Genomic DNA, 21892 nt, shown 5'->3' on the forward strand with positions numbered 1-21892 from the left:
AAAAGCACCTCACCACATTTATAAACCCTTTAAAAAAAACAGCAGGTCCAAAATGGAGTCACTTAGGCTAAGCCCCTTGACCAAGACTTAATACCTCACCTAATTGCAGTTTCCGCTTCTCCCAGGAGTGGAAGCAATCAGTCTGGAATTTTCTGATCAACACTAGTAGTGAGGTAATCTGCCTGATAAGCCCCCTGCCCTCCCCTACGGAAAAGCCGCTCTTTGAACTTCTTTGTCCCATCCTCTTTCCGCCTATAAAAACCTTGCATTTTGTACACCTCCTTGGAGCTCCTATCTATTTGCTGGATGGGATGCTTCGCTATTCATGAATCGCTGAATAAAGCCAATAAGATCTTTAAATTTATTGGGTTGGATTTTTGTTCTTTAACAGAACTGTGAAGCCGAGATCTAGGGTCTGATAACATAGTTTCTTATGGATGATTCTTCCAGAGTGTCACCAGTTGTGGAAAGCACCAATGCAAAACACCATCAGCACAGTTTTTAGTGTCTTGAATTGCTGTTTCAATTCTGAAAAGTTTGATGAAATTAGGGATTAGCCAAATTCTTACAGTGCTGGTTTTGGCCACTCATCCCAGGCAGCAAGCAAGAAAGAGCAGCCATTTGAGAAGGTAATATACCCAAGATTTAGGGTTTGGAACACAGGATTTAGCGAGCAAGAGGCAGTCTTCAAAATGCCCTTCAGTTTGAGGGATCCACCTGAATGGAAAAAAAGGCAACCTCCTCTTGGCTTGTTTTCAACTACCTACAATCAAGTTTTATGTGTACAAATACAGCTGGGAATCTGGGACAAGAATCATCCAAATCCAAAGGTCTTGTTAACAGTTCTTCGAATGTGTTTCTTTTTCTCTGGCTAAATTGCTCACCACTATCCTATATATTCCTCTATGAGGTAGTTACAAATATTGAAATCTTGATTTGTCAGAAAAGCCAAATATCAAGGCATTGCAGTCTAGAACGAAAATTGCTATTTAATATCTTACCAAGTGGCTCGTCCAGAAAGAGTTCAAGTTCAGAATGTGCTGACACCTGACGGTACACTAAAAAACATGCCCTTCTCACTACAGGGTTTTGCCCAGAAAAAATATTGTTCTTGAATTGAATAGAAAAATCTAAAATCACATTTTAGAGAGAGAATTCCCTACCCATCTTTATATCCTCTTTCTGAAGATAGGTTAGAGCCTAGGTTCAAATCGTGGGTCCACTACTTATTAGCTATGTTTACCTCGAGCAAGTTAATGAACCTCTCTGAGCTTCAGTCGTCTCCTTTAAAAAATTAAGTATCTACCTCACAAGATAGTTAGCAGTAAACGAGTTAATATATACAAAGCACTTAGCGCGTGCAAGCCTCCATTAAATAATCTTGTGCAAATACAACTGTAACCATTAAGTGGCTTAAAAATTACACATATTTAAGATAATTCAAAAGTTGCCTGGATCAGGGCAGAGAACTCCCGACCACATGGTAGTCACTCAAACGTGTGTTAAGTGATAACTGTGTGTCGAGTGTAATGGTGTTAAAAGAGCCGTGTTGAAGCAGGGTTAAAGAAATAACTGAATTCCAAGAGTTATCTCTTTTATTGTTTTTCCAACTATCTAACCCAAAAGGAGGACAGCTAAGGTGGATAATATTTGCTGATGCCTTCCACATGCCCTAGGGGTAGATAAAGGGGTAAGAATCCACGCGGGACTGAGAGTTTACCTTCCTGACACGCACACTGCGCGGTTTGCTGAGAAAACCCAGAAAGCTCCGTGGCAGCCACCGTGAGACCAGGGGCGAGGCGGAGTGCGAGAGAACAGTGGTCTGTGTGTAGTGAACCGAAATTCGACACCAGGGAACTGAAATACGACTCTCCATTCCACTTGAAATGCCACTCCAGGAGAGGCACTTACCCTCAGAGCTCCAGGAAAGTGCGGAGCGCGCGGGCCCACTAACCCAGAGAATTTGCGCGCGACAGCGTCAGTAAGGTGCTTTGAAATCACCTGGTGAACGACGCGCTAGGACAACACAAAACGGTCACCGCAGGAGTAGCTAGCCCAGGTTCTAGAAAGCACTGCGCCCGCGAGGCCCAGCTCAGAGACACGGGTGGGGTAGGCAGAGTGGCAAAGTGCAGCCGCAGGCTGGGTCGCCGCCCCAGAACGGCGCCGACGCCCGGGGAAGGGGAGGGGCGGGCGTCAAGGCGGGACTCTTCGCAGCCGCCCCGCCCACCCATCCCCACCCGGGAAGGAACAGAGCCTGGGAGCTGAGCTCCACCGGCCGCCGCCGCCGCCTCCGCCGGGCTCTGCAGCCACACACGGGGCGCCCCGCTGGCCGGTGCACCCGCCGGAACCCCCGACGCTGCCCGCACCCGCCCAAAAGCCGCGCGGCAGCCGCGGCCCCAAGACCGGCGCCGCTGACGTCAGGCTGACGTCAGACGTGACGCGGCGGCGGGGCGGGAGCGGGGAGTGCGCAGGAGGGCGTTTCCGGAGCACGCGCTGGGCGAGGGCCGCTGACGTCGGGCTCAGGTGCGCGCGGTCGCCCGCCCGCCCGAGCGCGGCCGGCAGCTCCAGGTGGCGGCCCGAGGCGGCGAGGGGCGGCCGGCGGCGCGTCCGCGAGCGGTCCGGGCGGCGTGGGCGGCCGAGTGGGGACTGGGGTTGGGGGAGCGACGGGAGGGCGCCTCGGCTTGCACTCACGTGACGGGCGGGGAGGTTGGGGTGGGGGCGGCGAGGCGGGCCGCCGAGGGCGAGGCGAATTGTCCCGCCACCTCTCGAGGGCCTGCCGCTCCCTGCCCAGGACCCTCTGTCTGGGGAGCGGGACCCGCCGCGCTACTTCCCGGCCAGCCTGCTCCTTCGCGCGGCCCGCCCGCCCGCTGGGGCTGACCGCAGTTGTCTCCTCCGCAGGGCCGGGGCAAGAGGGCGAGAGTCCGCGCCTACCGAGGGAGCCGCGCCCTGCGGGGCCCCGCCGCGCCCAGAGGATGGAGAGCCGCCCCCGAGGCTCCCGCACAGCCCGCCGTCTCCCGCTGGCCGGCCTTCTCTAGCTGCTCGAATTCTGCGTTTTATCCAGCACCTAGGCCCTGTCTCCTGAGTAAGTGGCGTTGTAGTTCGAAAGAAATGGAAGAAAAGGAGCGATGTGACCGATTCCGTTAAGTCGTCCTGCATTGAGGCCTGGTTGGCATTTGCAGAGAGGAAAATACAGCAAAGAAAACCGCGTTTTGGGGGAGGAGAGAAGGTAAACAAGGTCTTAGGTTTTATATGATTTTTAAAAATTCTGCACTTTGACAGCGGTGGCGAAATACACTAATCCAAAAGTTATTTTTCTATTGAGAAGAGAGAAGAGGTGGATTTCTTTTTGTCCTTTTGGTTTCAACCTTTTCTCCCCGTGACAAAGCATAAATCATGGACACTAGAAAATAAGGTGGACCTCAGGAATCCTGAAAAGACTGGGAAGCTTACATTCTTTGTCAGGAGAGGAGGGCGGGGTGTTTTTAGGCCTCTCTGGAACCTAAAACGAAAAACATGAGTTGCGTGCCATGGAAAGGAGACAAGGCCAAATCTGAATCATTGGAGCTGCCCCAGGCAGCACCCCCACAAATCTACCATGAGAAACAGCGCAGGGAGCTTTGTGCCCTGCATGCACTCAATAACGTCTTCCAGGACAGCAACGCCTTCACCCGGGAGACGCTGCAAGAGATTTTCCAGAGGTAGGCATCTTGATACTTTGCTCTTTCTGAATTTCTGTAGGTGGGGCAATGTGTCAGCTACAAAAACCTTCAAACCAACGGTGTTATTGCTAGATGCCGTTAGCAGGTATAAGGGACGCGGGAATGGGAAAGATAATAATCACTACCCTTTATTGAGCACTTACTGTGGACCAGGCACAGACAGTGTTAAGAGCCTCAGTTGTGTCATCTCAAGTGATCCCCTCAACAGTCCCATGGAATATGTGTTGCTGTTTCCGTTTTATGGATAAAGACAGGGCTCAGAGAAGTTCAGTCATTTGCCCAAGTTTGAATTCAGGTTTGTATCTGTGCTGTTGACCACTATGCTATAATGCCTCTCAAGTCCTGCCGCCAAAGAGTTTACAGTCTAGAAGGGGGACAAGATGTGTACACACTCAGTCACCTGTCATCAGAGGTGGAATATCGTGGGTTCCATAAGAAAGGTATCCACAGTGCTCAGCTTTTCTGTGAGGCCACGTGCTTTTTATACATTGTGTAGCCCTCCCAACAGTCCTTGTACTCTCTCTATTTTACTGATAGAGAAACAGGCCGAAAGATCAGGTGATTTGTCCAAATAGCTTCTAAGTAGCAAAGCTATGATTTAAAGCTGACTCTAGATCTCCTCCTGGTTCTACTTCATTTCAGATGGATTTTCTTAACGATTTTGCCCAATGCTACTGGACAGGTTGACAGAAGTTCAGCTTTTTTTCTCTGCTTTGATGTTCTAAAACTCTTTTATCAAGGGGTTTGAGAATTAGTTCTGCGGTGTCTGGATGGACACGGCAGGACGTCTGCAATCCATAGCAACTTTGGCAGTGAGCCTATTTCATTACTCCAGCTAGACAGGTGGAGGCCTGCTCCGTTCTCAGTGCAGAGAAAGCTCAAGAATTCTTCAAGCAGTGCATATTGGCCGTTTCAGGAGACCCTTTTCTGACTCCCTTCACTCGGAGATGAAATTATTGCCCCAGAAGGACCTGAATTATAGCTGGAAACAACCTGTTTGGGGTGATTTGTGAAGCATAGGTGTGGATCATTTACCTTGAAAAAACCATAGATCGTCTCTTAAAAGGATGTTAATCCCCAGTGTGCTGACAAAATTAGAATGACGGCAATTATTTTCCAATGCCGATAATAACCATAGTAATGCCTTAGCAGGGCAAATGTGTCCTTTCCATCATGGCCATTATCTGGCAAGCAGAATTAAGGCTTCAGGAAATGGGGCCCTGGGAGGTGAGATAGTTTGTCTCAGATCACCAAGTCATGGAACTGAAAGGAGTAGAAAGGAGGCTAGTCCCTTAGACTGCCTCCTTTTGTCTAGCCGTTAATATTTCTTTTACTCCTAATTGGGTATTTGCAAATTATACTAGGGAGAAGGAAAGGACTCACAGCGAGTACTTGGATTTGCTTGTACTTGTGATACGTGACGATCTTGCAACAACCTTATCAATAGTGATCCTAGGAAACTAGGGTTCAGTTTAAGTAGTTTGCCCGGTTTCACTCACAGGGAGATGGCAAGAGTCAAGATCCTGTGTGTTCTTTCAGAAGTTTTTCACTTCTGTAGGTTTGGCCCCTGGTCTGACATGAGGGTGATCACTAACAGAGGTGAATGCTCACTCTGGGCAAAGCACTGTTCTGAGCACCTTCCTTGTGTTAGCTCACTCCTCACGCCAATCTTACAAAGTAGATTATTTCCCATTTTTCCAGATGAGGAAAATCATGGCACAGAGAGTTCCCAGAGCTGTTAATGGCAGGATTTGGACCCGAGCTTTGGGCTTCCAGGGTCTGCCCCCTAACTGCTCTGCTGCTTCCTGAGTATTGGAACGGCATGTCAGAGCAATTGTAGCATCAGGAGCCATTCACCCTGCTCGGAACTTGGGCCTGGGTCTGAAGAGGTGCACTATGATTATAAGCTATTTGTGGATGGTAGAGGTACTCTTTCAGCTGTGTATTCCCTCAATGAAAGAATGCTAAATATTTGCTAAACACTCACTTGGAACCAGAGTTCTATTCCTGGCTTGTAAGGCTTTAGCAAGTTGTACTATACTCCTCAATTCCCTATCAGCACAACGTAAAGATCCATCTCAAAGTTATAGCAAACCAATACGTAAGAGAATATAGTCTGTCCCCACTCCAGAAGTGGAATTCTGTATAGAGTATTGTGTATGGAAAGATTCTGTGTGGATAAATAGAAGCAAAAAAAGAAGTGTGAAAGGGATCAGAGGAAAAAGTAAAGGGAGAAGAGGTGAGGGAGAGAAGATGGAATTTTTTAAACAAACATTTACTAGCTGCCTGCACTGTGCCAGGCACTGCTAGGCACTGTAGAGAAAACAAGCTGAACAGGACTCAGCTGCTGAGAAGTACGTTTCAGAGCTATACATTGACCAGGCCTTGAGAAAAGATTTAAGTGAAGTTAGAACCATGGAATTTAGAGCAATTTACAAGGGAAAAGATGATCTGTTTGGATCTTAACAGAAAGAACAGTAATGGCAGCTTTACCTAGATAATTTTAAACTCCCAGATCCAAAGTTCTATGCTTTTTTGAAGATATGGCTAATGAATAGGAGAAATGGGAGAAAAATTTTGATTAATGCCATTTGTTGAAAGGAAGTTCATCCTAGCAGTTGAATTTTAGCCAGATAAAAGAGGAGAAATACAAAAGCGGGTGGAGTTTCAATTCAGTTGTGGGTATGAGATGACTCATGTTTGGAAGAGAAATGAGTAGGAACTTAGAAAGAACTAAGCTAATGACTTGGCAGCAACCCTGGGACAGGGAAGAGAGGAGTCAGGTGTAACAGGCTCCGTCCAGGATTTAAAGATAGTGGTAACAGCCACAGTGATAGCAAAAAGAGGTCATTGGTTTGAAAAGGATCAGTTTTCAACATGTGCAGTTGGAGAAAAGATCAGAAATTGGGCAAGTGTCGTCAATGTGCATGTATATAGACATGATTATTTCATCTCATACATTTTGTCATATATGTGTCCTTTGAGAGAGGACTTAGAAGTCAAATGATACAGCAGCAGCTTTGCTGGGTTGTTTTTACAAATCCTCAGGCCTCAAACATTTTCACTAGACTCATCTCAATTTCTGAGTGATCAAATGTTCTTGCAGCTAGGTATACGTTCGTCTCCCAAATAAAATAGCTGTTAAAATCCAAATAGACAACAACTTGGTACCTAGGACAAAATCTAATGCAAGCTGGAAGGGACAAAGAGATTATAGATATTGGTAAACAACCAGCATGCTCTACCACAGAGGGGGAGTCCTCCTGCCTCTCTATTAAAAGGTGCCTGAACAAGTGGAAGGAGCCACATTTAAAGGTATTGTGGTTGTAAGTTGAGAAAAAGTGTTGCCAAGTGTTGACCTCTAGAGATTTAAATTATTGCGTCCAAGGGCCATGCGAACACATCATCATCATAGCCAACACCTACAGAGCACTTCTGTATGCCTGGCCCTATGTTCTGGGCTTTACGTATTTAATAATTTCAGGATACATCAGGAAGTTCTGAGTCATATTTTCTAATGTCACATCTCTTCAGACCTGATAAAAAGGAAAATAATAATTAGGGAAGAAAAGGAATCTTGATGAATATCACCACATCTTCTCCTCTTCATTAAAATTTGAAATCATCACCATAGTCAGACATACTGGTAACCACAAGAGAGGAGCAGGAACTTACCTGAGGGCATAGACATTAGTGAGACCTGGACTAGACCCCATCTTCTCACTTGTAGATCACTTCCGATCTCATGGCTCTAACCTCTGGCTGTGATGACAAAAGTGAGAGGCTTGCTTTATAGTCTAGAATTTCTATCAAAATCATTAAGACAGTCCTGAACAGGAGTTTGCCAAGGAGTCTCAAGAAAACAGTCCATTGGAATAGAACAGGATCCGATGGAATTCAGTAGGATCAGTGTGTTGGAGTATCCAGGAGACTGTTCACTGTGGCCTTAGATGTAGAGGCTGAATCCTTGCTCTGCTGCTCACTAGCTGCATTTGACTCTGCAAGTCCCTGTGGCCTCTTTGCACCTCAGCTTCCGTATTTACACTATGGGGTTAATCTCTATCTTCAAGATTGTTGGAAGGATTAAGTGACAAAGCTCATGATAGCTAACACAGTGGGCACTTGATATTGTTAAAGTAAAAACAAGTACTGGTATAGTGGGCACACTGGATGGACCCCACTTATAACCACTCCTTTAGGAATGAAATGGAAGCCATTCTTAGCATTTCCTGTATTGACTGGTTTGGCCAACACACATTTATTTAGTTGCCAGTGCCTAGCTGTGAGGGATACAACGTAGAAGAGCGATCCTCTTTGCTTCAGGAATTTGCTATTTGGTTGGACATGTATAAAATAACTGAATTCTTCAATGGTCCTGTAAGATAGGAATCATTCCCATTTTTACAGATAAGCTAAAAGGCACCGAGATTAAATCTCACAATTAGTATTGATGCTGCTTGGATATGAACTCAGATATGTGTGATCCTCCCCATTTCTCTCCTTTTTCTACTACACAGGAGCCAGGGAAGATTCCATGGAAGAGGTAGGATGTGAGATTGAGCTTGAAGAAGCTTTAGGCTTTGGCTTGGAATAAGAAATAGGATAAAGAAGAGAGGCCACATGGTCATGGTGCCTGAAGTACACTGAGCCCAAAGAGAGGGAAACAGCAGGCCAAGTAGGGCTGGGAGGGTTGCAGTTGTCCAACCAGGCAGTTAGCTCCATTGGCAGTTCTTATAAAAGAGAGTGAAATGACATCTTGATGAATGTGGCAGGAACATAGAGGCTGAATTGGTGGAAGGAGCGTTTGGAAGCAAGGTGAATTTAGGAACTTGTTTCAAAAATCCAAATGTGAGATGAGGGGCCTCCAGATAGGGGAGGGATAGTGGGAATAGGAAAGGATTTGAATCTGAGATAAAAGATGTAGGACAGGGAGAAGAGACCCTTGTAACACTAGTCCTGTAAGGTGCACCGCAAAAACATGTGTGGTCAAACATGTTTGGGAACTGAAACATATTATATACCTCATCTCCTCAAGACTCAAGGTGGATATGTATTAGCAGACTAGGGACTCCAAGAATTCCTGCAGGAAACCATTTAGGCATTATGTATTGAATGCCTTCTGTGATCCTCTGGGAACACACTCAGGAAAGCGCAGCACTAAGGTTTGAGCTTGGTATAGGGAGTTAGATGGTAAAAGAGGTGGACGACTCAGCAGTTTCTTTGTTGGAGCCTTCATGCATCTACTGGCTAGAGACTTCACTGAAAGTAATGAGAAGCTATTGAAAAACTGGTACAAGGAAAGGAACTTGATACATCTTGAGCTAGGCTTTCTTTCAGATGCTTTCTCATTTAATTCAAGTGCCCAAGAACCCCCCGAGAGCCTTTGTTCTATTAAGCTACATTTTAGGCCCAGGCCAAGGGACTCACCTGACCTTTCCTCTAATCAACCTGCCACCACCACCCACTCTGATTCTTGGGACCTTGCCGTAAGATAGCAAGCACAACTTCGGATTCAAACAACCCGAGTTTGAATCTTAGTTCTGTCACTTGTAAGGTAAGTGATCATGGGCAAGTCATTTTAAATCACCAAACTTCAGTTTTTTAAACTTATAAAATAGAAATAATTCATAGGCTCTCATAGGTTTATTGTGAGGATTAAATGAGATACATATGACAGCATCTATCATTGGTCGTGGCACAGAAGTTTTCACTAAATGGTGGTTATTGTTACAGGTAAAACCAAGTTTGGTTGCAGAGTGGAGTTTAGTGTCCTCAGATCCCCTTCTTTGCTAGCTCTGGAGACAGGCACAGAAGCCCTTCTCATTTTAAGGGTCCACTACTAATATTTTCAGGGAAAGAGACAGGATAACAAAATAAACCTGGAGAACATTTCAACAAATGTTCCTTGAGCACCTGTAATGTGGCAGCCACTCTTAGGGCCCTGGCAATGGAGTGTTAGCAGGATAGGGAAGGCCCTGCTGTCATTCTAGTGTGGAAAAACAGACTGCTGAGAACACATGTCTGGTAGTGACGAGAGCTATAATTAAATTAAAGCAGGTGATGTAAGAGGAAGTGACTGGGAGAAAGTTAAGGTTGGGTGGTCAGAAAAGGTCTCTAAGGCAATAACACTTGAGACCCAAATTATAAGGAGCAAACTAAGTGAAGATCTAGGGCAAGAGCGTTCCAGACAGCAGAAACGGAGTGAGTGCAGAGGCCATCATGTGAGAAAGAACTTTGTGTGTTCAGGTAGCAGAGAAGGTCTGTGTGGTAAGAGGTAGGGATGACGTCAGCAGAATCCCAAGGGCCTTGCAGGCCAGCAGAAGTAGTTTAGATCGTTTTTAAGTGCTTTGAGAGCCATTGGAGGGTTAAAGCAGTGGCAGGAGTATGTTTTATGTTGGAAAAATGTTGGTATGGTTGCTGTGTATAGAGCAGTTTAAAAAAACTTTTTATAAGATTTCTTAAGTTTTTAGAGTTGATGTAAAGTCTTGACCCTCTTCTAGAGGTGGCATTTAGCAACCTCCTGGACATTGCTCTCCACTTTTATTCCTGAGGAACTCACCACATTTCCCTTCCTCCCCTTCACACGAAGGTGAATGCTCCCCCTTCCTTCAAGATGGCCTTTCCTCAGGTCCTGGCCTGACAAGCCTATGAGAGCAAAATAATAGGATTAGAAATGCCTTCAGAGGTGAAGGAATGGCTAAAGAGGCCTGGCCAAAAATGGCTGAAAGCTGGGTGGGCACACCGGACTGCAGTTCAGTTTTGTTTGTCTGGCTCAAAAATCTTTTTCAATTATTCTATGTGTTTTAATTTTTTTTTCTTAATTCAAGTATTTTACACACATAAATATTTGGAATGCCTTTAGGTGGGTCCTGCATTCCAGTTTAACGTAGGCCTTACTATTTTTATGGCTTTAGATTTGACCCCAGTTCATACATTTATGTTTCCTGCCTGGGCCCCTTTAGGCCTTTGAGTATTTGGTGATTAATGATTACCAAGTACACAAGCTTTAAATAGAAAGCATTTAAACTGTAAAAAACAAGAGTGACAACAAATACTACCCATGCAGATGAAAATATCAAATACTGTTTTCCAATGTTAAAAGGCTTCTAGCAAGGCAGGAAGTTCATCAAGGAAAAAGACTGCAGAAATAGGTAGGCTGGGGATTTCATAAATGAGACTCCTTCATGGAACATTCTTTGTGTCCATTGACTTCACTGTAGAAACACTTTCTAAATGGCAGGCAGATAGGTCCCACCACTACTGAATTATTGTTTTGCATAAAAAGAGGTAATTCCTAGGGCAGCAGGAGCCCAAACTACAAAATACGTGGGTAAAAATTGGTTACATTTTACTTGACGGGGGGGGGGGGACGGGACACAAGCTTCCAGGGGTGGTGGTGTAAAGAGCTCTTCTGTCTCTGGTGGTGCAGGGCCAGGAGGGGTTAGGCAGACCAGCAGCTCTCAGCTTTCCTCCTTTCACATTGGTAGGTTGTCTCCAAACACCATGGTGACCCCCCACAAGAAGAGCATGCTGGGAAATGGGAACTACGATGTGAACGTCATTATGGCAGCACTTCAAACCAAAGGCTATGAAGCTGTTTGGTGGGACAAACGCAGGTAATCTGAACCAGGCTTGACTTGATGAGAACCGGCACTCAGAGCGTGAGTACGGAGTGGCCAGTTGTGGGGTTACAGCCAGAGAACCTTGGGGAGTTGGCCGCCTCGGCGCCTGACACTGTTTCTCTTCTGCAGGGATGTCAGTGCCATTGCTCTCACTAACGTCATGGGCTTCATCATGAATCTGCCCTCCAGCCTGTGCTGGGGTCCACTGAAGTTGCCTCTCAAAAGGCAGCACTGGATCTGTGTTCGAGAGGTGGGAGGTGCCTACTACAACCTCGACTCCAAACTGAAGATGCCCGAGTGGATTGGAGGCGAGAGTGAGCTCAGGTACCTGTGTGGCTGGCGTGTTGCACTCCATGTGTGGTGGCGGGGGTGGGACAACACGGGACAATTGTGTGTTGGGGAAGTTGAGCTCATCTTTGGGTATTTGACAAAGGAAATGAAATTTCTAGGTCCTTGGATTGTCTCCCTGCCTTATTTAGAATCATAGGGTCTCAGATTTGAAATACCTGAATCTTTGATGGCCCATGAGGACTTTAAGTCCATCTGGTAGAGAAGTTCTAGCACGTGGGATCCTGGCCTTCTGGTCTGCTGGGACTGGCATTGTAACATTCTCTACACTTAAACAACTGCCACAGTATAGTTTCTAGTTCAGAGAAAGGAAGATAAACATTCAGGCCAGAGAGGGCTAAATTTCCCTGGGACTCAAGAATTTTTTTTTTTTCCTACAATTAGAAGTCCTTTACTTGAGAGAACTTCAGGCTCTGTTCCTCACAGAAGAGCTACTGTTGGCAGTAGTAATGAGGATCGGCAAAAATCTAACTGGACAGATTGAAGGGTAACCAATGTGCAACCCATCAAAAACAGATCACTAGTAGAGTGTTTTTAGGACTGCCAAGGTATTATAAAATTACTGGTGAACATGTGGCCCCAAGACTGGAATTTGCAATTGCACCAGCATTTTGTTTTCTCTTTCATCGACCCTTTTTTCCCATAGGAAATTTCTAAAACATCATTTGCGTGGAAAGAACTGTGAACTCCTGCTGGTGGTAACAGAAGAGGTGGAGGCCCATCAGAGTTGGAGGACTGATGTGTAACGCAGTTCTACCCAGCCTTCCCTCATTCAGCCCCCTATGTCCCCCGTGATGTGCTGTGGCCTATACAGTGGGTCTGTCCTTGCCACTTCCCCAAACATCTCATCGGGTTTTTCCCCTCAGATTTGACAGTGCAATAGGACAGATGTGCGGACTGTTAGAAGAACCAACCAGCATTACTCATTCCTGGGAAAGGAAGGTAGGCACTCCATGCACTTAGGGCAAGTGACGGAAGATCCTTGTTTTATTTAAGAGAGGAAAAAGAAAGGTGGGTCCTAGCATATTTTCCCCTTTCCTGTGAGGACTTGACAGAGGCTCTGCTGGAGTTCACTGCTGCTCTGACTCACCTGGAGATGCTGCCTCCATTTCCCCTTTCTGGCAATCAGTGGGTCTGAAGACACAGTACATGCAAAGCCCACGTGACTGGCTTGAAGGACCCAGAGCAAAAGGGCCTCTCAGGAAACCATCTCTAGAACCCCAGCAGCGGTACAGCATGCCGTCTCCAATCCTTAATGCCACCCCTTACCCTGTTTTTAAGGGTGGTTTATGGCCATCCTTGGAGTTTTATAATGAAAAGTTCTCTAATATTCCATGCCAGGGGGTTGAGTCCTGCAATATTCTAGCGTGACAGGGTGAGCTAGATACCTAAGAGGACTTGGCCAAAGCCGGGACTGGGGCAGGCCTGGGCGGCCTGTCTGCCTCGCTCCAGCGTTGTCCCTGCCACTTCACTACATTGATTTAGGAGGCTCTGGGGCATAAGACAGGCAAAAGGGCAGTTTTCCCACTTGACCCTCTGGCAAAATCAGGAAAAAATAAGTCTGCCTTCAACACCAAATTCTACTAGTTTGAGTCAGAGTTGGGTGAGGAAAGTATTGTGAAGATAAGCTTCTCAGAGATTAAGAACAGCTCGAATTGGTAGAAGTCCTAGGCTAAGAGTCACTGTAGTGACAAGAAGAGCCCTCAAGTTGGGTGGTTATGTGCATTGTTATAGGACCTGGGTTTGTCATCCTTCTGTAGATTCCTTTACAAATTGACTGAGAATTGACCCGCCCCTACCTCTTTAAATAGTTGTAGGCCACTTTTCTCCCGTAACTTTGGAAAGCAAAAGAGAAGGAGGGGGAGTAAGTATCATACCACACTGTGTGTCACCAGAGTGGTTGTGGTTGCCTCAAGGCAGGTGGGCAGGCAGGGATGGCCTGTCTAGCCCTTACACATCAATGGTCTTGGCAGGTCTGAGAGCTGCCCCACTGGCCAGACTTCTCTCCAGCAGCAAAGCCAGCCTGGGGCTTGCATGTCAAACCTGAGCAAGCTTAAAGGGATGAAGCTGAGGCTTCGTCCCCACTGTGACTGGAGTGCATGTTTACACCAGCACTTTTTCTGCACATGTATCTTCAATCCAACAAGGCCGTTTTTTGTGCTGAGTAACAGGCCACCAAGCGGCTACTGCATTACACCCTCTCAGCAACTGGCCGCAGTCTCTTCTGCACCATTTTCTATACCAGACCTGCTTGGCACCACAGGGGGCTCTTTACCCCTGCACAATGACATTCCAACCACCACCAGCCAGAAGTTACAGCCAACCTTGCTGACTGTCACAAGCAGGACCTTGGGTCCATTGGCACTGTCAGTGATAGTAAGCCATTTCCTGGGAAGAGGAGGAAACTCCTTGCCACCAATCTGCTTGGGCCTGTGCAAATGGCACTTCAAAGGAGTCCCCATGCACTTGGAGTCCATGAGCCAATGGGATATGCAAAGACGCTTAAACATTTCAGGGCTGGCTTCTCTGTTCATATCCAATTCTGGTGCTTAGGAACAGGGACCCATGCTGATGCCCAAGGGCACAAAGCCCCGCTTCCTTGAAGGGAGGAGGCAGGCCTGACCCTGATGCCCAGTAAAGGGCAACCCTAGGCTTTTGTTTTTCTTGCTTATATTCCCTTTTTTGTTGGCCTTGTGCTGGGTTTGTTTACAAAAGATGTATTTTGTTTAACCAAATATTAAAAATGGAAAACTGTACATAAATCTCTTCTGCCTGCCTGAATTCTGTAATTATGTACATAAAGGAAAAAAAGGGAAACTTTAGTATGATACTGCTTTAGAAGGAATTCACTACCATCATAAGCCATCTTTTGGAAATGTGTTCTGCTTTGGTCAAACCTCTCACCTCAAAAACCAGACAAAATGTTCACCAAGTAGGATTTGGTTCAAAAGCCCAAGATATTTACTAGGCTCAACAATTTGAAGAACCTTAACCCTAATCTAAGTTTTTTTTTTTTTTTTTTTTTTTTAACCAGTACTGACAGGTGACTAGTATTTTTCCCTGGTTAAAAAGTTGAAGATCATGTATCTCAATAGAGGGCCTGGGTGGCCCCAGCACCAAGTACATAGCAGGATTGAGTCCAACTGCTAGATTTGACTTCAGATGTGACATTTCCTCTGCGGCCTAGTACAGTATACTTAATCTTTTCTGTGACTATTTCCTTCTCTGTAAAATGGGACTGCTACTACCTCCTAAATTGTATAGTATGGTTCTGGTAAATAACCCACATAAAAGGCCTAGTACTGTTACTAGTACAATGCTAATAAAAATTTATGTTAAATGGGGGTGGGGGGGGGGCAGCCCGGTGGTGTGGCGGTTGGGTTTGTGTGCTCCGCGTCAGCGGCCCAGAGTTCACGGGTTCAGATCCTGGGTGCATACCTACACACTGCTTATCAAAGCCATGCTGTGGTGATGTCCCATGTAAAGGAGAGGAAGATGGGCATGGATGTTAGCCCAGGGCCAATCTTCCTCAGCAAAGAGGAGGACTGGCAACAGCTGTTAGCTCAGGGCTACTCTTCCTCGAAAAAAATAACGTTAAAAAAAATTATGTTAAATGGAAAAACTGCAAAGTTCAAAGACAGGTCTACAGCTGGATTCACCATTAGTAGCTCATCTCAGCAATTATTTTAAAAGAACAAAACAAAAAAGTTCTATTTGCACCCACACTAGAAATCAGTACTACGTCATTCCCTACAAATCCTTTATAACTGTAATGTCCTTGTAGACTGTACAAGTACACAGACCCGATCTTTTGTTAGTGGATCTAAAACTGATTGCCTGAATTCAGGGCAAAGAGTACTATTATGAGGTTCTTTGCCAAAAATGAACTTTTTTTCACTTTTGGAAATTTAACTAACTTGGGCCTAACAAGTCAGTCAGTGTTAAATGGTGGTGCTGGCTTAGGTGAGAGAAAGTGTGAGGGCAAGGATGTGTCTTTGCCCTTCTAAAATGGTTAAGTAATTTCGAGGAGCGTATCACAAGCACATGGATGACACTTTCGGGTGGAATCATTTTTAATATTTAAATACAAAAAGTGAGCACTGACTTTTTCTTTCTCTTTTAGACACACACACACAGGTCTAATAGCCAAAATGTGCAGAGAACATCCTGCTCTGTCCTCCACAGGCCCAGCCCTATGGTCAACGCTGCTGTCAGCTCCCCTCCCCCCTTTCCAACATACAGAGATTCACAGAGGCTGCTTTTACACTACAGCTGTAACGCATTTTGTATCTCGTATTGTGTACATGGCCCTCCCCGACATCTCCATTCTTAAAGACAAAACAAAACAGTCATTAATGGTCAGGGGTACGTCCTTCCCAATAGCATCAGTTCCTCCCCACAATGGGATAGTGAGGAGATCTTGCTGTCAGGAGTATTTTAGTGAAAGGGGTGGGATGCCCAAAGCTGGAGTAACCCTCTGCATTGCTGCACTCTGGTGTCAGAGTGAGGACAGAAGTAGTAAGTCAGGAGAGCAGGGAGGGCACAGTTACAAGTTGGGAGTCTCTCCATGAGACAATGTGGAAAGAATTCTCCCCACCCGGTTTAGATAGATCAATGTGCCAAAGTTTAAAAAAAAATTCCAAATAATCAGCAGTTCAAACACTATTGAATTTTCAAACTTCTCCCACCAAGACGGGTCAAATATAGCAGTAACAATCTAGAGCTTTCCAGGAAGTGAAGGTAGAGCCCCTGGGATTCCTCCTGACAGCCCCGTGTTAGGCCCTAGAAGTATCTGGAAAAGAAGAGGAGTGTAAGGCATTGTACGGGCCTAGGGCTCTCATTTTCATCATACCTAACAAGCAGACCAGGCCTACAAAAACAATGCTGAGAGCACAGGCAGGCACCTAAAAGAGCATAGGCCGGATCCCAGTTCCTACCCACACAGTAACTGCTGGTCTACCCAGGTGCTGGAGAAGGAAACAACTTGCGTTTCCACTGGCAAAAGGCCCAGGGTCTGGGCTCACCTGCCGTTGCTGCAGTTGCTGCTGTTGCTCCATTTGCAACTTCTCAGTCTCAAAGACAACAGGAAGAACCAGGATCATGAAGGAGGTGGTCCCAATCCACAAGGCTGCCCTGGAAAACCTGCAGAGGGTGTGCGCCCATGATGGCGAGACACAAAGACAGCTTCACCAAGAAAACCAGGAACCAAACCTCTCAGCTACCACAAGATTTTTGATAGGTGTATTCTACCTAACCCTTGCACTAACTCCTCCCCGAAACAGGAGGAGCAGTTCTGGTGGCTGTATATCTAGTGGTAGCAGTTTCAACGTGCTCCTGAGTTCTTACAAAGCTACTTACACGTTAATTATCTCACGTAGTGTGAAACGATCCTCACAACGACCCTGCCCAATAAGAATCCCCCCTTTACAGAAGAGGAAATTGAGAGCAAGAAAGGTTAAGGTACTACCAGTCCAAGGTCACTCAATGATCCAGGTGGCAGGCTGGCCTCCAACCCAGGTCTGCTGCCTCCAGAGACCGTGTTCATTCACACCTCAGTCACACCCCAATATCTTTGCCCTCGTCCCTTACCTGTACATTTTTTGAGCCACAAAGAGGGAGAGATCAAAAGTGGCTCCAGCCGCGGACCGAACCCTCTCCGGGAACATCTCCGTCAGACCCCACAGTCTCTCCGACAGAGTCTCATCTAGCTGTGGTGGAGGAGGCGCGGACCTTCGCTGAAGCAGCAGGAACCCGCCCCCTTCGACGCCGGGGCACGCAGAGCCCCCCGGAACGGGGGCACCCCGGGCCCAGCGGGGCCCGCAACCCCGCCTCCCGGGTAAGACGACTCGGCTCCGACCTCTCCAACCCCGCCTCCCGGAAAAGATGCCTCGGCTCCGACCTCTCAGGGCTCCGCGACGCGCCCTCGCCCGATCCCCCAGCACGCGGAGCCCACACCCCCGGGCGGGCCGCTCCCCGCCATACCCTGGCTCCCCGCCCCGCCCCGCGGGGCCCCAGCACCTCCTCGTCGTCGTCCTCTTCCAGCTCCTCCTCAGTCTTCTCGGCATCGCCTTTCGGAAGCAATTCGTCCGGGGACAGGGGAGCCCCAGGGCCGGCGACGGCGGCAGCCATGACGGTAAGGGGACACCGGAAGCGGAAGAGAGGAGGCGAGTGCAGCGCCGACGACGGGCAGAGCCGCCCTTCCGGGAGCCGGAGGCTGGAGGGCTGGGGGAGGGCGACGCCTGCTGGCCGGTGGTCTTCACTGCCTTCAGCCCTCCGGCGGCGACCGAAACTTCGGCGGACAGAAGAAACACTTGGGAAACTTGTTCAAGTACCGAGTCGAGGTGCGTCCGCGGTAATTCTGTTCAGTGGGCTTAAGGTGGGCCCCACACCTGAATTTTAACAAGTCTGCCACGGATCACACTTAGACAAACACTAATCCAGTTTCATTTCCCTGACAGGTATGTTATTTGGTAGGAGTAAATTAGCGATTTGGAGGTTTGTTGGTCTTTTGGGGAAACGGCAAGTAAACAGTCCCAATGTACCAAAAGAAAGGCAAGAGTTAACACTTAAGTACGAGGCATTGTGTGCGCGTGTGTGTCACAGCAACCTACTGAGGTTGGTACTATCATCCCCATTTTAGAAATGAGGAAATTGAGGCACAGTACAGGGTTGCTGCAAGTATTTCTGGAGGTCAGATTTCTAGAAGCGGGTTTGCTGGCCAAAAAGTATGAACATTTAAAATTTTGCTAGGTATTAGCTAATTGCCCTCGAAATTATGATATCACATACTTTCACAATAGTAAGTAGAAGGGTCCTTTTCCTCACACCCTCCCCAGCATTAGGTATTATCCATATTTTAATTTTTTGCCTATATGATGGATGAAAATGCTTCTTTTTATAATGTGCCCAAGTTATTAACACAAGGGTAATTTGGTATAAACCTTTAACCAGCTGACCACGGAAATGGAGTCTCTCAGGACTGGACCGTCCCAATCCTTATGGCTGCATGACGCCGCAGCAATGAGACTTGATCCTGTGATTCCATGTGAGGGGGGCAGAGGGGTTTGCACCTCCTCCTGACACAGTCCTCAGTCCCTTTCATCTTTGGACAGGGCAGCTCTGACTACAAAAAGTTTTCATGTCACAGAAGGGTGTTTACTGTATGACTCCATTGTATAAAGTTCAAAAACAGGCAAAACTAATCTATGTTGAGAAAACTAATCTATCTAATCCTTGGAGGAGGAGGAGAGGGTAAAATTTGGGAAGGAGCAGGAGAATGGCTTCTGGGGTGCAGATAACATTCTATTTCTTGACCTGGGTAGTGTTTACGTTGGTATGTTCAATTTGGACAATTGATCAGGCTGTACACTTACGAATTATGCTTTTTGCATGTGTTAAAAAGTTTTTTTTTTAAAGTAGGCTAGCTCTACATAAATACATGGGCAGCTTAAGAGCCCAATGCCAATGGCTTTTGATCCTTTTACGGGCTCTTTTAAGAAATGCTGGAAGACCAACACCCTTGAAGGTAGAGAAGGCAATCTTACATGGAAAGAACAGACATCAATGACTCCAAGTGGAAAGTCACAATGTTAATGTGAAGAAGTTTTAGGAAAACTTTAACCAATTAATTTTCTTTCTATTCACAAGAGCAATACATGATTTTTTAAAAACCATGTTTAAGGCTAAAAAAGCTCTTTCAATAATTATAAAGTTGTCAAGGGATAAGAAAAAATATTGGGAATCATGCAGTGCCAAGTATTCAAAGCCTCAGGAGTAGACGAGATGATCTAGAAAAGGCAGAGTGAGAAGACAGGACAAAGCCCGTGGAATCAGACATTTAAAGGTTAGGGGGGTACTTGGTCAAAATGCTAGACAGAAAGTAGAATGGTGCTCGCCAGGGGACAGGAGGAAATGGGGAGTTAGTGTTTAATGGGTGCAGAGTTTCAGTTTTACAAGACGAAGAGTTATGAAGATGGATGGTGGTGATGGCTGTGCAACATTATGAATGTATTTAATACCACTGAACTGTATGCTTAAGAATGGTTAAGATGGTAAATTTTATGTTGTGTATTTTGCCAGAACAAAAAAAATGTTTTAAATTAAAAACAAAAAATCAGAACTATCAAAAAAAATCCCCCAAAAAAGGTCAAGGGAGAAGGGGAGCCTTCTTCTCCCATCCCAAGAGGTTCAGGGAGGAGCTGCCGGAAGGAAGGAGGAAAACTGGAGGAGTGTGGCTTCACTGAAGGTTTCAAGGAGAAACGCTCAGTGGCAACAAAGACGACATACGGTAAGACTGACACCAGGCCAGGGGTCACAAAGGACAAGGGGACAAGAGTGCCACCAAGTGAGTGAGGATGCCCCATGCTGGGCGCAAAGATGATTCTGCCATTTGGATGGAGATGGGGTGTTCTAGAACCCAGTCCCCTAGCTCCTCTCAGTCCCCATCCCTCAAGTCCATGATTTCCACCTTTCCTGTTTCTGTGCTGTCAGAATTGGAAACTGATAGGATAACAGTTCTTAACTTGGGTCGGTGGAGGGCATAGATCTCTTTGAGAATCTTAAAAAAGCTATAAACTCCCTCTCCCATAAAACATACTGTGCACATTAGCCCATATGTGTACAATTGTGCATATGGCTCCCCTTGCTAGGCCCCAAACTGTAAAATTTCCTCTGATTATTGCCTCTAATCCTGCACTCACTCCCTCACATCCACAGAACTCTCTGTCTCAGCTCTTCAGTAACAGTTCTTCCCTCATCTGACACTCAGCACAGACATTCACAAAATCGCTGCAGCGATTACAAGGGATGATAACTGTCAAGTAGAGAGCACTATTTACTTGGCTGCCTCATAAGTAATAGATTTGGTTAATAAAGGCTTTGAGAAGGAAGCATTTTAGCCAGAACCTGAAGGATATATCTGACTACAAGGTAAGATCTTGAAAGTATAAAGCATCTCAGTGGGAAAAAAACAAGGCTTAGGGTGGTGAGATATAGGTGACTTTTCCCCTTTTCTTTATACTGTCATTAATAGGATTATCCTTGACTCTGCTCACACTCCACATCCATCAGCAGACACTGGTGGGCTGCACCTTCAACTCATGTCTAGAATCTGACCACTTCACCTCTACTGCCACCTCCTTGGTCCCAGCTTTGCCCCCTTCAGTCTCTTCTCACCACAGGGAAGCCAGGGGGATCCTTTTACAAAACAAGTCAATCTATATAGCATTCCTCTGCTCAAACTCACCAATGGCTTGCTTCTCTTATCATTCAAAATAAAAGTCCTTCTTCACTGCAGAACTGTCCCATATACTGGCTCCAGCCCCGCAGGTGCCAATGGTGGTATGGAGGGGGACACACGTCATTGTAACAACCAAACCTGCCCCTCAGGATTCCCAAGGTTTCAGTCCTGGCTCCATCTCTTCCAGCTGTGTCACTCTGCTAGGCTCCTTTCTTCATCTAAAAGCAGGGGATGATGATAACAAACTTGAAGAATTCTCCTGAGAATTAGAAATAGGTGCCTGGCGTCAAGGGTGCTCAGTGAATGGTTGCTAATGACACTGGTCTAGGAACAAGCCAACTCTCATTGCTCCTCTTGTCTGCACCTGAAGATTGACATCCTGCATATATTTGCATCCCTCTCCAATTTCTTCTGAATCATTCTCTCCTATATCAGAAAGTAAGGTTATGGGCTGGAGCTGTTTCTATCCAACCCCCCTAAGAGCTGGTCCTAAGGATGAACTACAAACAGCAGCCTCCATTCGAGGCAGTCCCCCACCCAGCTCCTCTTTCACCGTGGGCTGGGAATCAACAGCCTCCCACACTTCTGCTGTATGACCCTAGACAGTTTCTGAACCTCCTGGAGTTTGGTTCCTTCTTTACAGGCAGACATGCTGACAGTCCCTGCTCCGTAGGCTGAGCTCAGGAGGAAATGAGCATGTGTGCAACATCCTGAGCCCCATCCCAGGCATGTAACAGGAGTTCAGACGCTGCTGACCACAGGAGCCATCCCCGGTCTAAAGCCCTGGGCTCCATGTCCCCACCCGCAGAGGTCAAGCCCTCCCCCTTGACTTTTGGAGCTGGATTCCCTCTTACTGACTTTGGCTGGCTCCCTCCTCCAGCCAGAGTAGCTCGGCTCACACTGACTCAGGCACAAATTCCCATTCTAGGAATCCAGCCCCTAGCCCAACCACTGGGTCCCTGCCG

The 21892-nt window shown here is 46.6% G+C and overlaps 2 protein-coding genes across 2 annotated transcripts; one reads left to right on the plus strand and one right to left on the minus strand.

The window, feature by feature from the left end:
* The first annotated feature begins 2768 nt into the window (after positions 1-2768).
* JOSD1 (Josephin domain containing 1) lies at positions 2769-14450 on the plus strand. Its single transcript, XM_058568352.1, has 4 exons — positions 2769-3698; positions 11207-11335; positions 11471-11665; positions 12336-14450. Exons 1-4 carry the CDS (start codon positions 3514-3516, stop codon positions 12433-12435), a joined length of 609 nt encoding a protein of 202 aa, XP_058424335.1. The 5' UTR covers positions 2769-3513; the 3' UTR covers positions 12436-14450.
* Positions 14451-15744: 1294 nt separating this feature from the next.
* Positions 15745-17833, minus strand: TOMM22 (translocase of outer mitochondrial membrane 22). The gene is made up of 4 exons (XM_058568356.1): positions 17708-17833; positions 17279-17397; positions 16714-16831; positions 15745-16481 (listed from the first exon to the last, which is right to left on the minus strand). The coding sequence occupies exons 1-4, from the start codon at positions 17816-17818 to the stop codon at positions 16407-16409; spliced, it is 423 nt and encodes a 140-aa protein (XP_058424339.1). The 5' UTR covers positions 17819-17833; the 3' UTR covers positions 15745-16406.
* Positions 17834-21892: the final 4059 nt, after the last annotated feature.

This window comes from Diceros bicornis, chromosome 25 (assembly GCF_020826845.1).
Source record: "Diceros bicornis minor isolate mBicDic1 chromosome 25, mDicBic1.mat.cur, whole genome shotgun sequence".
Classification (NCBI taxonomy): Eukaryota; Metazoa; Chordata; class Mammalia; order Perissodactyla; family Rhinocerotidae; genus Diceros; species Diceros bicornis.

What these genes read in the sequence shown, in the direction of transcription:
- JOSD1 (XM_058568352.1), top strand. Translation starts at nt 3,514, where the DNA reads ATGAGTTGCGTGCCATGGAAAGGAGACAAGGCCAAATCTGAATCATTG. An exon ending in CTGCAAGAGATTTTCCAGAG is followed by an intron (nt 3,699 to 11,206) that starts GTAGGCATCTTG and finishes TCACATTGGTAG; the next exon opens with GTTGTCTCCAAACACCATGG. An exon ending in GGAGGCGAGAGTGAGCTCAG is followed by an intron (nt 11,666 to 12,335) that starts GTACCTGTGTGG and finishes TTTTTCCCATAG; the next exon opens with GAAATTTCTAAAACATCATT.
- TOMM22 (XM_058568356.1), bottom strand. Translation starts at nt 17,818, where the DNA reads ATGGCTGCCGCCGTCGCCGGCCCTGGGGCTCCCCTGTCCCCGGACGAA. An exon ending in AAGAGGACGACGACGAGGAG is followed by an intron (nt 17,398 to 17,707) that starts GTGCTGGGGCCC and finishes CCTCCACCACAG; the next exon opens with CTAGATGAGACTCTGTCGGA. An exon ending in GTGGCTCAAAAAATGTACAG is followed by an intron (nt 16,832 to 17,278) that starts GTAAGGGACGAG and finishes CACCCTCTGCAG; the next exon opens with GTTTTCCAGGGCAGCCTTGT.